At 29.7% G+C, this 23,658-nt stretch overlaps 1 protein-coding gene across 1 annotated transcript in view; it reads right to left on the minus strand.

Moving 5' to 3' along the window:
- Positions 1-2,329: 2,329 nt before the first annotated feature.
- LOC106685053 (phospholipid-transporting ATPase VD) overlaps positions 2,330-23,658 on the minus strand; it is a 197,078-nt gene continuing 175,749 nt past the window's right edge. The window contains 21 exon segments of the mRNA XM_024360218.2: positions 2,330-2,527; positions 3,183-3,323; positions 4,810-4,997; positions 5,193-5,297; positions 5,375-5,506; positions 5,508-5,551; positions 5,630-5,753; positions 5,835-6,037; positions 6,143-6,297; positions 8,025-8,102; positions 8,269-8,509; positions 11,026-11,214; positions 11,307-11,471; positions 12,442-12,582; positions 12,666-12,814; positions 12,906-13,081; positions 14,614-14,769; positions 18,608-18,721; positions 18,862-19,011; positions 21,281-21,531; positions 23,109-23,301. Coding sequence (XP_024215986.1) covers positions 2,479-2,527; positions 3,183-3,323; positions 4,810-4,997; positions 5,193-5,297; positions 5,375-5,506; positions 5,508-5,551; positions 5,630-5,753; positions 5,835-6,037; positions 6,143-6,297; positions 8,025-8,102; positions 8,269-8,509; positions 11,026-11,214; positions 11,307-11,471; positions 12,442-12,582; positions 12,666-12,814; positions 12,906-13,081; positions 14,614-14,769; positions 18,608-18,721; positions 18,862-19,011; positions 21,281-21,531; positions 23,109-23,301 — 3,144 coding nt within the window. The 3' untranslated portion in view covers positions 2,330-2,478.

Consider the following 23,658-nt stretch of genomic DNA (forward strand, 5'->3'; position numbering starts at 1 on the left):
TCGATTTGAAATAATTTTGATAATGTCCCTCTCATTATAATACAACAAAAGGCAACTAACTATAGTTGGACTATGCCACATAAATACACCATCTATGAAAATGGGATTAGGGAATGATAATAAACAAAATCTGTTTTCATTTTAAATATTGTATTCAAAATAACATAAAAATATACATTTTAATACAGTCAGACATTTACAAAAATGTAAACTTATCTAGAAAATAATGAATGAGAAACTAATTAAGGCTTATAATGATGAAGTAATCACTGTTATAAAATTGTACTAATATTTAAAAATAAATGGCTAAAGTTTTTGATTTGAAGTAAATTAAAAGTAACAAATAAAAATAGAAAGATAACGGATGGAAAAATCAATGGAATGACAGTCTACAATATTGGTCCCAATATATTTGTGGAATTGACTTTTTTACAATTATCATAATTATACAATTTTTTCTGAAACACCATTGGATATTTTCTTATGTATATTAAGTAAAAACTAATGATAAAAAAACATATGTTTTAAACAAACATACTGAGGATGATTCTTATTTTCTGAATAAATATGTAAAACCTATTCACTGTGTTGATAATTAAAGTTCTAGAAAAAAATAAACAAATTTTATAAGAAGTAAGTAAATTAATTTTACACTTAAGATAAAAGCATATCGACAGTGATCAACCAATACTTCCTTTCTGCAAATTAACTAACTCGACAAAGAGGAACATAAATTATCTATTTTTTGCCATCTAACGGTTTTATTTAAAAAAATAGGTTTTCATACTATGATTAATAATGAAATATCATTTTAATTATACTTATTGCAGATGAAATACATAGGAAAATAAAGAATCAGACAAATTTTCAGATGGGAGGTATTGGCGGCTCAACATCGATATCCATATTATTGACATAATTTTTGAATTATGCTGATTGAAATATTTGGTCGTAAAACACGGTACCTGACATTTAGAGTGAATTGAAATTTTCGATTTCACTGGATTCTTTAGGACTGATTTCAAAAATCATTTTAGGAAATATTTATTCTTAAAGAAACAATGTTGATATTAAGTTATAACAACTCCAGCTTCAGGACAAAACACTGTAATTAACAAACATTTTAACATTATGAAAGTTTTTATTTTTTTCAGTTACCATGTTTTATGACAGAGTGCCTCAATTAAACAATAATATTCCAATGATGACAACAAATAACTTTTTCATTATTAAATTGCAAGGTAATGGTTCAAGTTAAGCTCTTTTAAAAAAATTAAACATTTTTTGATGTAAATTATAAATTGGATTAGAATAAGCAGGTTTATGATTGAAAACAAATTTTAGAAAGAAAACATCAATAATCTATTATTATATACTATGACTTTTTACCTTGAAATGATTACACATATAAAATAAGGTATATAGATCACTCATAAGAAATAGATCATCGAAATTAAAAATAATTCGATATTTCTAAGCCAAAAATAAGCATGGCACAGAAATAAGTTCCATGAAACTAAGCATAAAAGAAAACGGCCAAATATAATTAATTATCACATTTTTCATGCTTAATATTAAAATAAGTATAAATAAATAATTTTGTTATATTATACATAATTTACAACCAATTATTCAGTTTTTGTTTATTTTATTTTTTTAAATATTCACCTAGCACATTTAAAGAGTTACACATATATAAATCTTTATCTTTACACAATGTACAGCATAACAAAATATAATTTATCAGCATTTGCTAATTTACATATTATTATGTAAAAATATGTATTAAAAGTGGCACATTATAAGGCTTTGTAATTGATAATTAGTTATTGTATCTTTATATTGCCGATCACACACGAGAGAATTGATAATCTAATAAATATATCCTAAGTACAGGTATCACATATAACAATAAACACGTGAGATACCTTCTGAAACATGTTTGATTAATTTTTTTTATGAGAAGAAAAATAATTCTAATCAATTGAACAAACAATATATATATATTTGTATAGTAAGAATAAAAAGAACACAAAATTGATATAATTTGATATGTCAAGAAATAGTAATTTTTATACCAATAATTAAAAACTAGAAAATAATACATCCGATTTATAAAATATATAATACAAATCGTGATAGATAAATTGAGCTAGTTAAGTGGAAAACTCATATCAAAGTAATGGACCATGGCAAGATAGGAAAATTCAATTACATATGTTAAAAATATATAATAATCAACAATTTTAATAACAATCATAAATATTCATAATTAATGACAACAATACAATTGGCAAGAATATATAAACTGGATATATGTACATATACACAAATATAGGGACATGCATATACATCACGCTTATAGTATGCATGATTTTGTTTTTAAAATTTGTTTTCTTTTTACATTTTGCAGAAAAATATAAATGGTAAATATTTTCCTTTAAATACTATAAAATTTTTTGAGGTAATACTGATCAGTCAACCAATCGCTGTGAGAGTTGTCGGTGTTTTGCTGGCGTATTCAGTTCTGAAAAAATAAAAAACAAAAAATTAAAAAAAATATAAAAATAATACATAGAAAAGATTTTAAATGAGGAGAAGATGGTTGGGGGTGCGGTCAATGAAACACAAATAAGTATGACTAACTTATTTTAATGTGCCGACGTTTCGGCTAGAGTTTCTAGCCTTCTTCAGGGCTAAAAACAAAACAAGATAACAACCATAAGTGTATATAATTTGTTTTTAGCCCTGAAGAAGGCTAGAAACTCTAGCCGAAACGTCGGCACATTAAAATAAGTTAGTCATACTTATTTGTGTTTCATTGACCGCACCCCCAACCATCTTCTCCTCATTTATCATCCACGGTCAACTATCTCTCATAATTATGAAAAGATTTTAAAGAATAAGGAGAGGTTTCCATCTCTAGTATTTCTAAAAGTGAAATATATTATTCAAATTTTGACCCTCTGTTAAAGCGGTATTCAAAATACTGAACATAATTACAACATTTTATAAGAAAATATTTTTACTGTTTTCAACAGAAAGAAAGCCCTAAACATTTATTTTCGTAGTGAATGAATTAATTTAAAAGAGTAAATTTAAAGTTTTGGGGGCTCATTCATAAAATTCAGGTCATAATCCTGGAAACCTCTTGAATGAAATGAAAATTGACTAAAATTTACCTGTAGATGGATGATGTTGAGGTAGATCTTGACCAAGATACAAGAAAGTTTTCATCTTTAGGAGGTTGCATTTTAAATTCATTCACTGCCCGTTGTATTTCACTAGGCCACATGATTTGCTCCAAACAATGATATGCATACCTGGAATGAGACAAAAGAGTAAATCCACGACCAAATTAGCACTCAAAATAAAGTATGGCTTAATACATATCAATACTTTAGATAGTGACTAAATCAAAGGATTTTGAGGTTAATAAGGTATTGATAATATTTTAAATAACTTGAAAAGTACGCGAAATGGAGCACCGATTATCCTAAATGATTGGGCCTAAACCAATTTTGAATTAAGAAAAATTATTTTAAAATAAACTTAAATTATATAATAAAGTGTGATAATATAAATATTTGTAATTGTTAATACACAGTTGTGAGTAAACATAACCAAATCACAAGACAAAATATGTGGTGATATGTGAGACAATGTGTTAGTACAGTAGTGTTCAAAATACCAGCATAGTACAGTTACAAGAACTCTTAGAAAATATTCTAGGCTGCAAGGGCACCAATAAAAACAATGTGTAGATTATGATGAGATAAAAGAATTCTATATCAACATCTTATACTAGCATCTGCCTGGCAAGATTTGTTGATTTTTTTTAACTTCACCTGCCTATCTCTGTCGTGGCCGTATTTTCTTTTTTTTTTAATTTATATTTCCAAACAATATTTTCTTAATTGGTGTGTCACCATCCATTCTTGATATATGCACAGTATACCTTGGATACTGAAGATAATAATTTCATTTTTTAGATATATTTACTAATTTTCTTTTCACATAAATACATATATATTATTTTCTTTTTTAATCCCTGCTTTCATAATTTTTATATCGCAATATTTTGATATTTACTCAATACATTCACATTTTCTTCCAATATTAGGGGTATTCATGATCTTCAGTTTAACATGTGATAAATGGAAAAAGTTGTGTTGAATGGAGAAATATTTCTTTCTTTTAGCGTGTTACAACAATACAAAATTTAACACGGTTGAGAGTTTGTTAATAGGTCTGCTAAATGGAGAATGACATCACACTACAGACCAGCTGAGCTCTACACCATTTTGTCTGTTGTCGTTTTGATAGGTTAGTTGCTCATAGTTCATGTTTCTGTTTTGAACATTTTTAAACTTTAATAACTATTGGAATTGAATGATAACTGAACAAGCAACTAATGGATTGTATAAGATCTGTGATGATAGAAATGGAACAGGACGAGAACAGAACAATTGGATGATGGATTGTACATGATCTGTGATGATGGTGATGGAATTGGATGAGAACAGGACAATTGGATAATGGATTGTATATGATCTGTGATGATGGTAATGGAATTGGATGAGAACAGGACAATTGGATGATGGATTGTATATGATCTGTGATGATGGTAAATGAATTGGATGATGGATGTACAGGATCAGTGATGATAATAATGTAACTACATTTCAATTTATTTAAGTGGTTACTGGTGATAAGTTTAGTATTGTATTTTGAAGGTTGAAAAAAATAAGCAAGCTGACATTTTTATTTGCTCATAATTCAACATTATTATTATTTTATTTTATTTACCTTGGTAAAACCGCAGTTATAGATGAGAATATTATGACAAAATAAAATGTTGGATCTAATATAGTGTTCCTCAAGACCCAAGTGTTTGATGACAGGCCATAACATTGCATGCAGACAAAGTTGTAGCTTATGAAGAATAAAAAGTAGGCGCCAACGGAAATGACAATTGAAGCAATGTGCAAAATAGTCTGTAATGTAAATAAAAAAATATATTAGAAAAACATTAGAGTCGACGATTATTGAAAGTAAATAAAACTAGTTCTTCAAACCTTCAAAAAGGTTAACAATTACTGTATTTACAGAACATAGTTTGAGATATCTTTTCAATTAATAAGAATAGAAAAAAAAATATATAGGAAATTTTATTTCATCTCAATGCTTACCCATGATTTTGTCACAATCATGGCTTGAAGAATCATAGCTAACAGACATGCAGTTGTAATTGTTGATCCAAACTCCCAAATTCCAATTTCAGTTTCAGAATATGCCTAAAAAAAGAAGAAAACAAATTGTAGATACTTTTAAATGTAACATATAAACGTAATTGAATAAGAAAAAAACTTACAGCAACAGAAACGAAAAATATAACCAAGCTTTGATAAACGGCATCGGCTATAGTGATCCAAAATAGGTGAGCTTTATACGCAAGGCTGAGTCTCCCCGATTTGTACAAATGAGGCCTTGAAAGTAATAATTTTTCTAATAGCAGTATATTTTACAGGAGCATCTTTATCATAAACCCCTAAATAAATTGAAAATGAATTTTTGAAATTGTTGATATTTTATAAGGATCATAAAAAATAATAAAATAAGTACAAACCGATAGCAAGAGGAGGTAATGATGTAAAAAATAGATTATACAACATAAAACACATTTGGTCGATCATTACAGTTCCTGAAAATCCACAGTAGAGCTGATACCAAAATATTAAAAACACAAATGTCTGAAAAGAAAAAATATTTATTAATCATAAAATAAAAAAGCAAATCATAAAATATAATAGGAATATAAGAGTTGAACATACAACATTCTTGTAAAAAAAGTACAAGACCATATTAGCCAATCGATGATAAGCCCAATGGCCGTGGACGAGTAGAAGTTTATGAAGAACCCTGAATTTAGGAAGGGCGAAATCGGAAGCCATAACAGCATGAATACCTTCACAACCTGATATACCAATGCCGACGTCTGCAGCTTGTATCATGGAGACATCATTAGCACCGTCACCTATAGCAGAAGAAATATAATTTAAAAAAAAATTAAATAAAAATAATCAGTAATAGAAAATAAAACAAATATGTGAATAATTTTTAAACACAAAATTATGTTTACCTATAGCGAGAGTTCTCATCTTAAGTTGTTCCTTTACAACTCTCACAATATAAGCCTTTTGGAGCGGAGTAACCCGACAACACAATACTGCGGTACAATATGTGGTTAACTGAAGAAAAGGTCGAGTCAAATTGGATCGTGGATCTAAAATGAATCTGTAAGAAAATAAAAAACCTTTTTAAAAATATTCCTTTAAAAAATTAAACCTATTTAATGTAATTGAATAACTTACTATTAGCTTTTCAATTTTATTACAAGTTTTTTATATTGATTTAATTGTTAGTCAGGTTGGGAACTACCACAACATTCCTGGATTGAATGAATACCTAACAATGATTAAAATGACTCAAAGCAATGAGCAGTGAGATATTTACAACCACTACATATATCTTAAAGCCAAGATACAGTTAAAGTCACTTTGTGCCTGTATAGATCTTCAGTAGAAGACTTAGGACAAAAAAAACAAATACAAGGGTGGTTTGAAAAGTTCTCGAAATCACCGCTAGATGTCGGTGCTCATGCTAGAGCAACAAGATTCCTGTGCAATAATCACACATCCTTTGTGACTGAATACGTGGTGTGAGTGGTAGTGATAACTTTGTTGTTGTTTTATATGTAGTGATTTGTGACAATGGAAAAAATTGAGATTCGAGCAGTGATCAAATACTTTGTAAAGAAAGGTATGAAATCAAAGGAAATTCATGGTGACTTTCAGAACATACTGATGGACTTTGCTCCTTTTCATATTCAACTGTTACCAAGTGGACCAGCGAGATTAAATTTGGTTGAGAGAGCTTAGATGATGATCCGTGTAGTGGACGGCCAAACAGTGCTCCGACCCCAGAATTTATCGCAACAGAGCATAAAAAGATCATAGAGGATTGTTGAGTGAAAGTGCATGAGATTGCTGAAGCTGTAAGGATATCATATGAACGGGTATATCATATTTTAACCAAAGAATTGGGGATGAAAAAATGATACGCAAGATGGGTGCTGCGTTCTTGACATAGGACCATAAACGCACCAGGTTGGAAATGTCTGAACAAAATCTGGCCCATTTCCAGCACAACTAACAAGATTTTTTGCACTGGTTTGTGACTACAGGTAAAACTTGGGTCCACTAATATACTCCAGAGACAAAACAGCAGTTAAAGCAGTGGAAACATGCTGAGTCACCACCACCACCAAAGAAAGCAAAGGCAATATGTTCGGCCGGAAAGGTCATGGCCACAGATTTCTGGGATGCAAAAGGCATTCTGCTGATAGATTATCTTCCTATAGACCAAATAATTATGGGGAAATACTACGCAAACCTCCTAGACCAACAACAGGAAAAGATCCGCGAAAAAAGGCGTGGTTTGGGAAGGAAAAAAGTCATCTTTCATCAGGACAACGCTTGCCTCCACACAAGTCCTATATGGCAACTTCATGAACTGAGGTATGAATTGTGGTATGAGATTTCTTACAACGGAAGAACTGACAGGAGTTGAATTGGAGAGGTATTTTACAGGTGTGGAGGAATCTCATTTTCGAGATAAGTCAAGGCATTGGAACATCGTTGGACCAAATGCATTAGTCTACAGGGAGACTATGTTGAAAAATAAAAGCAGTTCCACCGAGGTAAGACACTTCTTTCTAGTACATTCCAAGAACTTTTCAAACCACCCTCGTACTTATCTCAACAGTTGTAAATGATAAAACAATTATAAAAAAGAAAAAAAAAATTTTTTTTATTTGTATACATTCATATTAAAAACTAATTATAAATACAGTAAGTAAATGTGTTATGTTATTAACTTTAATATATAAATGTAGAAAATAATAAATATATAATAAATAATATATATGATGATAAATAAATTACATCAAAAATAGTACTCACGTTAAAGTTTTTCCATCAACAATCACTGCCTTTTGCCTGTTACTTCTTCCTGATCTTCCACTGACAGCGCTGTTGCTCCTAAAAAACAAAAAAAAAAAAGTAAATTTTAATTGAACTAAAATCTTAAAATTTCATTGAGTGAGTTGTAACAGACAGATGTATATGGCCTGTTTTTATAATTTAGAAGATTATATCAACCTATATACACATTATTACAACAACATAAAATATAATAACCAAATACCTCGTGGGTCGGTCTTGTTCGGCTATATAGAACTGAATAGCAGCTTGAGCGGAATGTTTCGAACGAGCAGCTAATCTCAACGTGTCCACTTGTGGAGTGAACAATCCAGAGGCGAGCGCTACATTGGTCGCTGTTTCTATCTTATCACCGGTCAGTACCCAAACAACTACCCCAGCTTCCCTCAATGCCTTCAGCGTTTCGGGGACACCACTTTCTAATTTATCTTCAATACCCGTAGCACCTGAAATTTCATACAAAGATATTTATAATATAAGTGATATCATAAATATTTCAAATCAAACGATTTTTTGAAAATATATTGCTTGATATTAATAAATAAAAAATTGTATATTCATGATGGCCTATTTATGAATCTTTAAAATTATAGAACTTAAAAAAAAAAATAGTAATAATAATAAATAAATTCCTGCTTTTCAAAGTTTCATCCTCACAAGAGTATCACACTAGTGTTTCATGGATTTTGATGAAACTTTTTTAGGTGAATCATGGTCTCAAAATATTGGACTACTGTCAATATAAGGGGGTCAAAACCAAAAGAAAAAAATCAGGAAGTTAGCTTGCGCAAAATATATATATATTTTTATCTTTGGTTCTGATAAAGGTAAAAAAATTATTTTAGTACCAAAATGTCCCTATACTTTTCTTTTTTCCCCCCGTGTGGGTGGCATTGGTTTATTCCATAAAGCCGAAAATTGATTAACTATATTCTATTAAATCTCTGTAGGATAGTTTGCCTAATCCCTTTGATACTGCTATTATTTATTAAGTTAAATATATCTGATTTTCTAACATATATTATTGGATGTAACATATTTTTGCATGGCCTGTTACTTTTAATATACTATCATAAATAATATATTTGTGTGTATTTAGGTCTTTGAACAATATCTCTCGTTTTTTGTATGCCTGACATTCAGGTATAATATGTTTTAGGGTCTCATTACTGCTACAATTTTCACATTTAAAAGTTTCAGTAAGCCAGTTTTGTGCAAATTCCATGATTCGCCTTAAGTCCAATATAACGTCTTAACATAGGTTTGCTTTTGAGAACAATGGTTTTCGAATGATATAAGGAAATATATTTTAGATTAATTTTTATTAATATATTCTTGTTTGAGAGTGGTTTAGTTTATTTAAAAACAAATTTGATCCTTTTTTCTCAACTTCATTCTTTTCAAAACCTTCCAACGTTTCGACCCTCAGGTCATTTTCAAGGATACCTTTACTTTGTTGTCATTTTCTCTTTTAAAATTCTTTAAAATGCCGGCTAATTGCCTTTGTCCCATCTATAACTTCTTCTATATAATTCTTTCTTAAATTTAAAACTTGTACTAACCACTTCTCTTCTTTCTTTCATTCGTTTGCAAATGTAAATGAAAGTAAAGGTATCCTTGAAAATGACCTGAGGGTCGAAATGTTGGAAGGTTTTGAAAAGAATAAAGTTGAGAAAAAAGGATCAAATTTGTTTTTAAATGAAATATATTTTTATAGAACTGCCTATTGGAGTTTTTTTTTTGCCAGTTTTCTATCTGATCTAATTTAATGCTCCTATTGCAAAACGATAAAACTAAGAACATAATCCAGCAAAATGATCTCTCTCTCTAAATATATATATCTACACATATATAGTTGACCATATAACTTTAAATATAAAAAAATGGTCAGGGTGCTAACTACTTAATGTCGGATGTTTTGTCCCACTTTGCAGGGCTTCACCAGGGCTATTTAAAGCGATAGGTTTAATCTATCGCTTTGAACAGCCCTGATGAAGCCCTGCAAAGTGGTGCGAAACGTCCAACATTAAATAGTTAAAAACTATTTGTTCTTTTTTTACCCCAACCCTGAGCATCTTCTTATATTTACATCGAAATGTTCAATTATTGAACTTGCTAATAATATTATGAAGGCTTAAACAGAGATGTTTGAAAGAAACCATTAGCTTTTACCAATACGGAGCTCAGATTTGGAATTCGCACCACAAAAAACAGCCATTTCCTACTTTTTATGAAAATTGAAATGCATAAAATACTATACATGGTAAGAATATCAAAGAGCCTTTGAAATACTGATTTTTCTAGAAAACGGTAGTTTATTCCAAAACCAAGCTCATATTTAGATTTTGCATCTTAAGCTTTTGCAGAGTTCTGCTTTAATTCAATGGCTGAGAAAAATTCTTTAAAAAATTATAATTATGATCTATAATTGAAATGAGCTACCATTTATAAATGCTTGAAATTTTTTTGCAGCGCAAAATCCAAATCTGAGCTCGGTTTTGGCAAAAATTCTTGGTTTTCTACCAAAAATTGCAAATTTGAAAACTTTTTGGTATTGCCAGTAAGCTAAATATTTGAATGTTTTTGTAAGTTTTTTTTTTTTTAATTTTATAGCATTACGATAGAGACTAAAATAATTTTTCTATCTTTATCAGAACCAGAGATATAAAATAAAATGTGTTTTGCATACGCCAATTTCATTATTTTTCCAATACTCCTCAGAAACTTTGGCTTCTAATATTCTCAGGGAACCAATATTTTGAGGCCTAAAAAAGTTTCATTGAAATCCATGAGACAGATGTGGGATCATATCCTTTTAAATTCCATAGCAGGCTAAATATTACAATCAGAAAGGTGTACAAATCACTAAGTACTTATGACCAATGTGCACTATCTTTAGTTATGGAATTGTAGAAATATAAAACATTTTTAAAATATAAAAATACTTAGATAAGAAAATTACCCATTAATGTCAAATTGCATTCGACGGCAGAATATGCTTGTCGGATATTTCCAGGAATGTTAGATATTTCTGCTGCTTCGATGGCAGCATTTAATTCAGACCACAAAAGTTCCGATATAACACGAGATGCTATGACTAATACCCTCAGACCTTGGGAGGCGTACATATTTACCTGAGCTTCAGTCGCACCTGGAATTAAAAATATTTTTATCATACACGATCAAATGAGAATGAAAATTATTTAAAAAATCATGACCAAAAATTAAAAATGCACAACTAACTTTCAGCTCGTGGATTAACCAGCCTCGGGAAAATTGCCGAATCTGCACCTTTACAATAGACTATGATTTCGTTAGTAATGGGAGCTTTGACAACAATTGACATGCATTTTCGACTAGAATCAAATGGAAGCACTTTTAAAATTTCATAATCTGCTATACATTCTCCTAAAAAAAAGAAAAAAACTAAATTACAGCATCATGACTATTCAGAATAAATATGAAACAAATTTTGTAAAACACTTTATATTTATTTCTATAAATACTTATGGTTAAAGTATTTAAAAGAACTGACCTTCATACCACAGATCAATTAGAATGAAAGTGGTATAAGTATAATTTAGAAATATTTAATATTTTATTGCTGCCCACCCTAGAACTTTCTCTGCACTCATTTGTCGGAGAAGGGATGAAGGAAAAGCACCAAGAAACTGGAAGGGCTGAATATTACAATTAACCCTAAGAAAACCTACTGTTTCCTCCTTCCAGAATCTTGTTCCAGCTCTCTCCCTAAAGTCTATAGGTTAAGATTTTTTTCATTTTCTTTTCAATTTTTATTTTACAATATTCAGGAAAGGAAAGGAATTCCAGTCGATTGAGTTGAGAGAAGATGGAAGCGTGGAGAGTTAGCGGCAGAATGTTTGGCACTCTTCTCATCTCTCCTGAAGAATCTCCTTCCACTCACTCACAGGTAAACTCATCTTAGAAGTACTATACCTGGGTGTTACCTTTTTCTAAATGATTTCTTATTATTTAAAGGCACCTGATGCTAGCTTGCCATTGCCATAAGAAAATCAAGCTGGTCAGGACCAAGGCTTACGGGCTTAATCACGTACTAACATCTACTGACTTTTCCTAGTCTCTCTCAACGTCTCAAATTATTGATTTACAAAAGTATATTCTACGCTCCTCTATAACCAAGGTTTAACTACACCTCCTCTATAACCAAGCTTCATTCTTTTCATTCTCACCAGCTCATCTTATAAATTATATACTTATACTACTTTCATTCATAACAGGCTAACCTGTACCTCAATGTTTGATAAGCAATTGAAAAAAAACAACATTATGATTGTCAAATAAAAACTCTGATAGAATAATTTTATCAAGAATTTGATTTTAATTAATTATTTCTTACCCGGAAGAGAGACTATTGCTTTAGAAGGAGTCCTTTTAACGAGCTTACAATTATAAATGTAAGCCAGCTGAACAAGTGCAAGTTCATCAGGGCTTTCAGCTTCAAATATCGGCTTTGATGATGGCGACTTTGGAGAAACACCTGAGTTTAAAAAGGATAAAATAAGTTAATTTTGAGTAAATAAAATTTAAATCTGAAATAAGGTTATAATAATATATGCATACCATTTTTATTTTTTTTAGAAAAGAATACAGAAGGCACATTTAGAAGTTTTGGTCTTAATGGGAATGATTTTGGTTGAGATGTAGGCGAGCTGTCTGCCGAAGAAATAGGAGATAATGTTGGAAGAGCTTTTACCTTGGTCGTAGAAGGCCTAAAAAGAAAACAAAAGATAATATTGTGATTAGAAATATGATATAATGATTAATGTAATTATTAAAAAAAGATAAAAAAAGAAAACTAACGTTGAAACAGGTCTGAGCTCTTGTAATTGATACACCGGTTCCTCGATAGGTATCGTAGTGGGAGAGGGAGTTATAGATCTGGTTTCGACGAGCCTTCTATACTGCATCCCTCCAATATCTTCCACGCTTGGAAGGGGCGGTAATTTGTCACCCTCGATCACCCCACTGGAATTCATCTATTAATACAAATATAAAATATATGTAAATTATATGATGTATATGACCCTTAAAAAGAAAAATATTTCACACTTTGCTGTATAATGGATAAATTTATTGAAAAGGACAAGAAGATTCACCTTGTCTTCCTTGACCTCGTGGGGGCATTTCATAATGTACCACAGGTAGAACTCAAACGACTTTAGAGGATAAAGGAATTCCCATTAACTCAGGCATAGCTTGACCTGTATTGCAAGGAATACAGGATAGTCAGAATCAAGGGGGACTGCCTTAGCTATTTTTGTTTGTAATATACATGTGTAGAATAATATGGGAATCTAGAATAAGATGTCCGAAACTAAAAGCAGGGAATTAGAAAATGCATCCTGTGTCTATCCATAATTTATTACATGCCAATGATATTCTCATAATTCCAGAAACCAGAGGAGCCTTGCAAGGAGTGGTACGAGTATGGGATGAAGCTCTGAGCAGAAAAGGATTGACTATCAACCTGACCAAACCTAAGATTATGGTGGTGTCTAAAAGTGGCTCTATGGAACAAGGAACTATAAATTGTGAAGGTTTGAATCTCAAACAGGTTGATTTGTGCCAATATCTTGGTGTCAAAATTACAAATGTTGGTAGGTTGGATGAAGAGATAAACCAGCACATAAGGAAAGCAACAAAAGTGTACCACCAACTAGGGGAAATTATAATCGGCAAAAGAGCAGTGGAGTTGAAAATAAAGATGAAGGTTTATAAACAAGTCTTTATACATTTTAAGGAATAGATCAGAGCAGCCTCATCAATGTAAGATATATGGATTGGTTGAAGAAGAAGGAGAAGAGAAGAAATAGACAAAATTACAATTGCTTAATGGTGGACTGAAGTTGAAATGCAGAACTTTGCCAACTAAAAATAATGAGATGAAACATTATTTTTATTATTAATTATGAGAGATAGTTGACCGTGGATGATAAATGAGGAGAACATGGTTGGGGGTGCAGTCAATGAAAAACACAAATAAGTATGATTAACTTATTTTAATGTGCCGACGTTTCGGCTAGAGTTTCTAGCCTTCTTCAGGGCTAAAAACAAAACAAGATAACAATTCATTACTTACTGTGGACCTATGTATACATTTTATTTCCCGCTTCTCTCATCACTTCATTTTATTAATTCTATTTTGTAAAATTATTCATTGTATGTGTAAATTTATTTTTTTTTATTTTTCTATACTTACTGTGGTTGTTATCTTGTTTTATTTTTAGCCCTGAAGAAGGCTAGAAACTCTAGCCGAAACGTCGGCACATTAAAATAAGTTAATCATACTTATTTGTGTTTTTCGTTGACCGCACCCCCAACCATCTTCTCCTCATTATTTTTATTAAATTTAAATTAAATTAAAATAAATTTATAATGCTAAAACAAATTTGTTCAAGTCTAAAATCTTTTGTTCAATTGAGATATTGACTTGTATATTCACTAAGGAGTACTGTTGATGTTTTGTTATTTTTAACTAATTACTAGTTACAGAATTTGAAAAAATTACTATATCATGATGAGGATGAGCTGCAACGACAACTGTGTTACAAATTGTAAGCGCTAAAAGGAACTCTTTAGCTTTCCGTGACTGCTCTGTATTTTCTTCATTCAGAAGTTCAAGAAGTTTCGGGTTTGGGTTAATATGCATGTTTGGATTTTCTTCCTGCAAAAAAAAAATGTATTATTATAAGATTTTAAAGTTGATTTATACTTCTCCTGTAAAATTTATGAAAATGAAATGAGTAGGTTTTGATAGCAAATTACTCATATCTACAAGCGAATAAATAACAGACACTTAATTGATAAACTTACTAAATTAAAAATTATGAAACAATTTCATTTGGTGTTTATCCAAATTTTAAAACGAGAATTGAAAAAATAATGATAACACAATTTTTAAATATATTTTTTTTACGTAGATAAAAGCTGGTAAAGAATTTTTTTTATTAATTAATTCATTTTATTGAAGAGAAATAATACCATCTGCTACATATTAAGGGGATTAAGTAATAGTGCTTAAATACTCATTAATACAATATATACAGAAGTAGAAGAGAAAAAAGAATGTAAATAATAACAAAAGTACTCACTGAAATAAAAGAAAAAAAACTTTAAAATAATGATAATAAAGAAATATGTAAATAAAAGATAATAATATCTTGATTTTTATGAATCTGTATCAAAAGTATAATAAAAAAGAACTAAACATATAATTAAAATAACTTATGTAGAAGCCAAAGGAAATTAAATTTAAATAGCAATAAAATAAATTCAATTAATTTTTAATTTTAAGCCCAGTTTATTTCATTAATTTCACTTATGCATAAAAAATGCAATAATTTTGTTATAGTATTGTGATTGTTTATAAACATTATTTATTTTTTCAATAGTTCATTTTATTTTATTTTTTTAACTCTCATAATATGCATGACTAAGGTAAGATTCAGGAGGCTTGAAAATTTTTGTCATGATCACAATTGTCATAAATATATCTTCACATTAATCTCAAGCTTCATAGTCTCTAAATAAACCCAGTAATACAAATTTAAATGATGGAGTGTTGTTTCTTAGTATCTGTATTACATCTATTATTAAATATATGATTTAAAAGATTTTACATTCTTTTGATGGTTTGATTATTACATAATGTGTTCTCCTTCTATTCATGTGAAAGATGTTTCAAGCGATCCTTGGCCTTCTCTATCTCAAGTTTCATCTGTTTCGGTCCTGTGTTTGTGCCACATTCATTCTCAGCTTCCTGAGATCTCCTATGACGTCTCTCCATCCACCCTTTGGCCTTCCTCTCAGCCTTACTCCATCAGTACAGCTCTCATACACTTTTCTCGCCATCCTTCTCTCTTTCTTCCGAAGCAAGTGACCCAGCCACTTCAAACTTTGTAGCTTTGTTAAATAGGATATGCTCATGTCACCATACAGTCCATGTAGCTCTGCATTTTTTCTTTGCGCAATATATCATGATTTATTAAATTAAAGCTAAATAGACTTTAAAATAGTGAAATTTAGTCCTTTCCAGGGTTTCAGGTGCAGTTCCATTGATTTTCTGAACTAAATTAATTATAAGCCTAATAATATAATCCTTCAATGATGTAATATAACATTGTTGTTCAATTAATCAATTAATGTTTCTGTTCTGTGATGATTCGTCCACTTAAGGTAACGATAATGTTGTCTCTCTCTGATGAAGTACTTGAACATTATTTTTACTTAATGAATAATTTATCATAAATTTTATAAATATGTCAGTATCAAACCATCTGTAATCAATTGTCAAACTTTATCCACATTCTGTTCAAAATGAGCTCAACATTCGGTTCTATGATTTTTACAACAATTATATAATTCTATATAGATGATTATGTAAAAAACTTGAAGTAATTTTATATTGATAGCAATTGTATTTTTAACCTTAGAATCTTTGTAACCTCTTTATAGGACAGTGGGTCATATTGGTCCCATTTTAAAAGCAACATTAAAAAAAAAAAAAAAAAAAGAAATGCAGGAAGGCTTAGGTAGTTGCTACAGAGCTGTTTCAGATAAAAGTGAAAAATAAAAATTTGGTACCAGAACCAAAAGGTAGGGTGTCCTAACTGAATAAAGATTAATTGTTTTTTTTAACCCACCATGGTGTTAGAGAAAGTAATTGTATAAGTATCTTTTTATTTAATACATGTTTTAACTTAAAAATTATTTAAGTATCAAATTTTTCAAGCAGATAACCTTATATTACAAAAAAAAATTTGTTGATACATGAAATTACAAATAGTGCATATTGAAATTTTAACTAGATTTTGGCCTTTTTCTATTTTTTTCCCCAACAATTTATCCCTGGTTAAATGTTTAATTATCTTTTTTACTATTTTTTATCAATTGTTAATACTTTTGAAAAAAAAAAAAAAAAATATTGTTTGGGATCTTCAAGATTCTTCTCAATTTAATTTTCGCAGAAATTCATATAAAATTAAGATAATCTTATATCTGTAATTATTTAAATATTTAATTTTATTTCTTATTTTTTGTTTATGACATTATTACTGCATGACAGGAAGGAAGAGAATGCAGATACAGAATGATCTGCATGAAATGTGTCTTTGAAGACATCATAGAGAAAATTGCTGTTATCAAAAGATTCAATTGATGAAGGTGATTCCAATGTAGACGATAATCAACTTCAAGTTGTATACTTAAAAAATTATATACAACTTCATGTTGCATACATTTTTTTTTATTGTTAATAGTTATTGGAGTTCTATCAATGGGTAGCATTCTCCACATGTTTATATCATATCATTATATCACCTACATCAAATTTACTTCTTGTATATATTTTTATACAATTGTAAATAACAATAAATAAATTATAAAAACAAATAGTTAATAGTAGAATTCTTATTGCCATTTTGTATTATTGCATTTTTTTTTTTTTATACATTTTATAACAATTAGTGGTAAAGTTATTGCATTACAATACCTATGGACTTTTCAATTGTTTAATTTTTTCTTTATATAAATATTTATTTTATGCTTTCTTAATCTAATTAGAGTATTTGTATATAATTTTTTGTTTTTCATTCACAAAATTATACATAAAAAGATCTAAATAGTAACTAGGACAAATATGTATATAAATAATTTAAAAATGTATTGGAAATACTGACAACAGATAGGGGGTTAAATGTTTAAATACTCTAGATAAGTCCTTGGAACTATGAGCGTACCAAGGATCAAAAAACTAGGGGAGCAAGCCATAGTCAAATCAGGGGGGAAGCTATAGTCAATCAGGGGGGAAGCTATAGTCAATCAGGGGGCAAGCCATAGTCAAATCAGGTCATGAAAGTTCACCATGGAACAGGAGAATGAAACCAAAATTTTAAGGACATAATATATAATTGTCGCAGTTCTTTATTAGTTATTACAATTAGTATTTGCTTGAAAAAAAACAAACTTTTTATTAAATTAATAATTTTTTTCAATCCTTGGGGAGGGGGGCAAATGCCCCCTCCTGTCCCCCTCTTGATACGCTCAAGCTTAGAACCGTTTTGATAATTTAATTTTTTTTAAATTTGGATAAAAGTAGTGCTGTCCTATAAGGAGTTAAATTTTATAGATGGCAATTACATTTTCATCTGTATACTTTTTGTACAATTCTATTTAGATTGAAGAGACAATTATTTTACCCACATTTATAAGAATGATGGTGAACCAATTTTTGTCTTACATAGCAATATTCTTTTGACAAATGGATTTACTATAATACTTGAAACAAATAAATCTTTATTTCATGATTTCTTTAACACGATATCTTGTTGAGAAGTATTTACTTCTCATGAAAAAAGTCTGAGCTTCTTTTTCAATGAAAGAGTGAATGATGACATAATTTTGATGTTTTTAATATAATTTAATATTAATAATTTATATATAATATTAATTACGTTGAGTATTCAATAAAAGAGTAATCTATTAAAAATTTAGTTTTTACTTACTTTATAGGTTTTAGACATAGAATGATTATAATCAACAGCATCTATGGTACATCTTCTAAAAATCATTTTGTTTTCAGTTAATGTACCAGTTTTATCTGAGAATAAATACTGAATCTGAAAAAAAAAATAAATAAATAAAAAATAATCCGAAACGATCATATATTAGATATCATAAAAATATAACTTTATAACATTGTAATCTTTACTTATCACAAATTACATTATTGATTATAATACAGATAATTGTAACAAACCTGGCCCAACTGTTCAGTGATGTTAAGAGCTCGACATTCAGTTCTGCGATTTGTACTAGGATCGTATAATTCTATATTGTTGTTAATATGAAAAACCTGAAGTAACTTTGTCATTTCGATAGTGACGTACAGGGACATCGGAATCATTATCTGTAAAGAGATAATACAAAAATGTATAATATAAAGGGCTAATGTTAAAGTAAAAACATTCCTCAGTTCCTTAGGGAACTATAATAATTAAAATAAATAAAGAATACAGTACTGAAAAATTATTGAATTGGAGGAGCGTTGACTTTTTAGTTACTAACAGTGAATTTGAAGATTTAGTTTTAATATCTTTATGGCAGTGCCCCGAGACCTACGGTGAATTTGTTATTGGAGTTCTGTCAATAGCCAACTTCTCCACTCAAGCCCTGAGGGTACATAGTTCTAGCGCTCTCACTCAGTTTCCATTGGCTGACATACCAGTAGATGCAGCTGGGAGAGTAGTACTGGGATCTCTCCGAGCCCTGCTTTGCCTTCGGCATAAGAGTGACAAAGCTTGGTTCAGAGTTACCAAGGCTGATTGTAAATTTTATATAGGTGCAAATGTTTATCAGATTTATTTACTTTATTTTAATTTTTTTTCTTTTGTTACTATTATTGTTATCATTCAATTTTTTTTTCTTTAGTTGAGTCTGTATATTTGCTATTGAAAGAATACTCTAATACTTATTTCCCTTGATTATAAAAAATTTATAATATGAACCAATTATAACAGAATTAATAATTTAAGAAAATTATATTTGTACAGTAATAAATTAAAATTAATAAACCAGTATAGAATAGGATTTTTATTTTAATATCCTATTACTGATGAAGTTGTGAATAATAATTTAAAAACTAGAAAACTCTCAACTTAATTATTCTTACCTTATTAAAATTAATGAAATTAAGACAGAAATAATTATATTAAATTTAATAATGGAAATATTTTTAAAATTATACAAGTTAATTAAAAAATAAACTGTATCAAATCCTATAATATACTTGAAACTATAGCAGATAATCTTATTAACAACAGATAGTTTTAAAACTTTAAAAAAAGAGGCTTGCCACGAAACCTTTTAGAAACTTTAATCTTGATTTTAAGAGAATATGTAGGACTACATCTCGACAAACGACTGACATGGAATCCTCATACAAGACTAAAAAGACAAGAAACTGCTCGTAGATTCCGACTATAGCAACATTTACTGGACAAACGGTCTAAATTGCCAATCCATTACAAAAGACTGATCTACATGACTATTATAAGGCCTATCTGGACATACGGAGTTGAGCTTTGGGGCTCCACTAAACCATCAAATTCCTCCAGAATCCAATCCTTACAGTCCAAAATCCTTAATGCTCCTTACTTTGTCACAAATCAAGTCATCCATCAGGACCTTTATGTTCCATATGTTACCGATTTGGCCAAAACCAGATACCATTCCTTCCAAGATAAACTTCCCGACCACCCAAAACCACTTGTTTCTAACCTGGCTTCTCCTTCATTACCTTATAATCCTCCTAGGCGTCTGAAAAGAAGATGGCCTTGAAATCTTCTCTAGAAATGTTATTGGAGTTCTATCAGTGGGTAGATTCTCCACATGTTTTTATCATGTCACTATGTCACCTACAGCAAATTTACTTGTTGTATATATGTGTATACAGTTGTAAATATCAATAAATAAATTATTTAAAAAAAAAAAAAAAAAAAAAAAAGAGAATATGAATTAATCCTTTTGAAAATGATAATATTGATTTTATTCCACAACATGCATCTCAGCATGACTTATTGTTCATATGCTTTTGAAATAAAACCATAAAATGTAACTTATTAAAGTGACAATACTGAAACCTTCTAATGTACATAATCAAAAACAAAAATGATATGATTTCCAAAATTATTTATTTATTTAGAAAAGAAAAAGCAAAATTTACATAATAAAAATAATCCTGTATTTCTTGTGTTTTTAAACAATGGTTGTGCAAGGTGTTGATCTGTTAATGATCACGCTCAACCACCAGGTTTCTCCTCCCTCCCCCCCCTCCATTAAGTGTATCCAATTTGGCTGGGAGTGTCCTAGGAGGGCTCCTGAACCTATAAGGTTGATTTACGGCTAAAATAACAGAATTAATAATTATCTGCTATAACCAGATTCAAACCAGGGCTCGAGAGATAGCACAGCACCTAACTTACTTTTCTATCCCTCTCTCCAATTACAATATGGATAAATGTTATAAATAAACAGAGAATTATGATATAAAAAAAGTGTATGAACAGTAAAAGAAATTTGAAAGAGAATTCTAGAACATGAAACAAAACCATATACCATGTTCTGCATTATATAAATTAAAATAAAGCTTAAAATCTAAAAAAATTATAAAATATTACCTGAAGGCTAATAATGAATGTCCAGAAGGTGAGAAAGGATTCCAAAGAGATAGAAGCTGGTCCAACAATAAAAAGAACTTGGGTATGATCTTTGAAGGAACTGAGCCAAAACCTTGCTCCCAATGAACCGATCAAACAGAGCACTAACAATATTCCAGCGCTCCATACTACGTCAGCGTTCAATTTCTTCTCTAACGATGATCTTTTGTAGCGAGGTCCGTTGCTGTTCAGCATGGCTTTAGTCTCATGTCCTATTACAAAAAAAAATACAATTACTCTAATACTAGTATACAATAAAGCAATAGAATTTCAATGCTCATATTACTGTACTCAGACAACAAAACGTATCACATTTTCCATAATTTCCGCATTCCACATGTTCTCATAATTCAGAGTCCCATTCGTTAATGTTTGGATTGTGAAAATTTATCTTGTCATTCTCTTTTAGTTTATGAAAAAACAAAGAAGGTAAACAGTAATAAGTCAATAGCCATGACCCGCATACTAATAAAATGTTACAATTTACTTTCTTGTAGAGACATGAATATGACTTACATTTTTTTATCTGAGTATAGATTTTTAAACTAATGCTAAATCTAATAACACTAATCGTAATTATCATAAAACCTAATTTTATATATAATCTTTTCACTTTCTTAAGAATAGTTATTTTTGTTTAAATAAAATAAATTTTATCCAATTTAAGACTCAAAACAATCTCTATTTCTTTATAAGCCCAACGTTTTTGGCCAACTCAGCTATCCCTGAACAACCACATCAATCTTAAAACACTTTATGCAGGCTATGTCCGAGACAATCATATCAGTCCATTCTGATACTTTATCATAACTATAGTATAATAGTGTAAATTGGCTATAATTAAAAGTTTTAATGTTAATGTGAATAATTGACAAAATAGGCTAATTTTGACTGAAATTATTGACTTGGTGTAAGCCTGTATAGTGGGGTGAAACATTGGTGATAAATACATTTTTTCTGTTATTTTGTGTACCTTTTTTTTTTTTTATCTTAAACAATTTAAATAAATTAACAATGAGTTAAAAACAATATATATGTATTTTTTTTTTCCTTTTTCATTAATTATTTTACAAACATTATCTCATCTAATCTTTGTTTCAATTTTAGTCTCCATGTAGGCCCACATGATTGGGTGAAAGTCTATCTAAAAGAGTTTGAAAATGGCTCTATCCTCATTATTTTCTCCAATATTAAAGTTTAACTATAGGAGTATCGATAACCTTTAGTTTAATGGAGTTAAATGGGAAAAGTTGTATTAAATTGAGAAATATTGCCTTCTTTTAGCATGTTAAAACAAATAACATTTAACATGGTTGAGAATCTGTTAAGAGGTCTGCTAAATAGAGAATGACATCAGGCAACAGATCAGGTGAATTCCACAATATTTTGTCTGGTGTCCTTTTAATAGGTTAGTTGCTGTATTTGGGTTTGGTTTTTTTTTGTTTTTGGTCGTTTTTGAACTCTAATTAAATAATAAATAAAAATAATAATAAGTAATGAGAAAAAAAACAGGAGAGGAAACAAGGAACAAGAGAGGTGGAGGAAAGATGATGCGATAAAGCTGTTGAAGATTTTATTAAAAACTATTTAGTTATTAGTTTAGAGTTACAAAACAAGTTCACCAGAAAATTAACATAAAATATGGACTATGGACTTCAAATTGGGATGTTCACGATCTTACACTTATAAAAAAAATTTAGCGTGTTGAAACTTTTTTTTCATTTAACACCAAATCATGAATACCCCATAAAATGGAAAAAAATAATATTTATTAGTTAAATAAAATTACCTGTATAGACTACTATTCCTTCGACAAAATCAGTATTTTTGATTACAGAGTCTCTTAGAAGAAGATGTACAGTGGAAATAGGAGTACGGCCTCCGCTGGGATCCACTATTGCGCCATGGAACTGGTACAATTTTGTTGTTGGCGGATCTACTTCGACTAAACTACGAAATTGTCGAGGGCTAAATAACATTTGCTAGAAAAATAAACAAAATATATATTAGTATACAACAAAGAAATGACAATATAAACAAGCTATATGATTTGATTAAATATTAATATTCAAACAGATCACATTCAGTAAAATGAACATGATTGAAGACAAGACACATGATTGAACTGAAAGAAATATACTTCAAGTTAAATGCCAATTAAAGTTTCACAGATAAACTATATATTGATTGGAGAAGATGGTCGGGGGGTGCGGTCAGCAAAGAAACAACATAAATAAACAAAAATATTTATTTATGCCGACGTTTCGACCTGATTTTCAGGTCTTCATCAGGGCTATAAAAACAAAAAGACAACAACCATCATTTAGAGAGAAAAAAAA

This window comes from Halyomorpha halys, unplaced genomic scaffold (assembly GCF_000696795.3).
Source record: "Halyomorpha halys isolate HHAL.00 unplaced genomic scaffold, Hhal_1.1 Scaffold1.1, whole genome shotgun sequence".
NCBI lineage: Eukaryota > Metazoa > Arthropoda > Insecta > Hemiptera > Pentatomidae > Halyomorpha > Halyomorpha halys.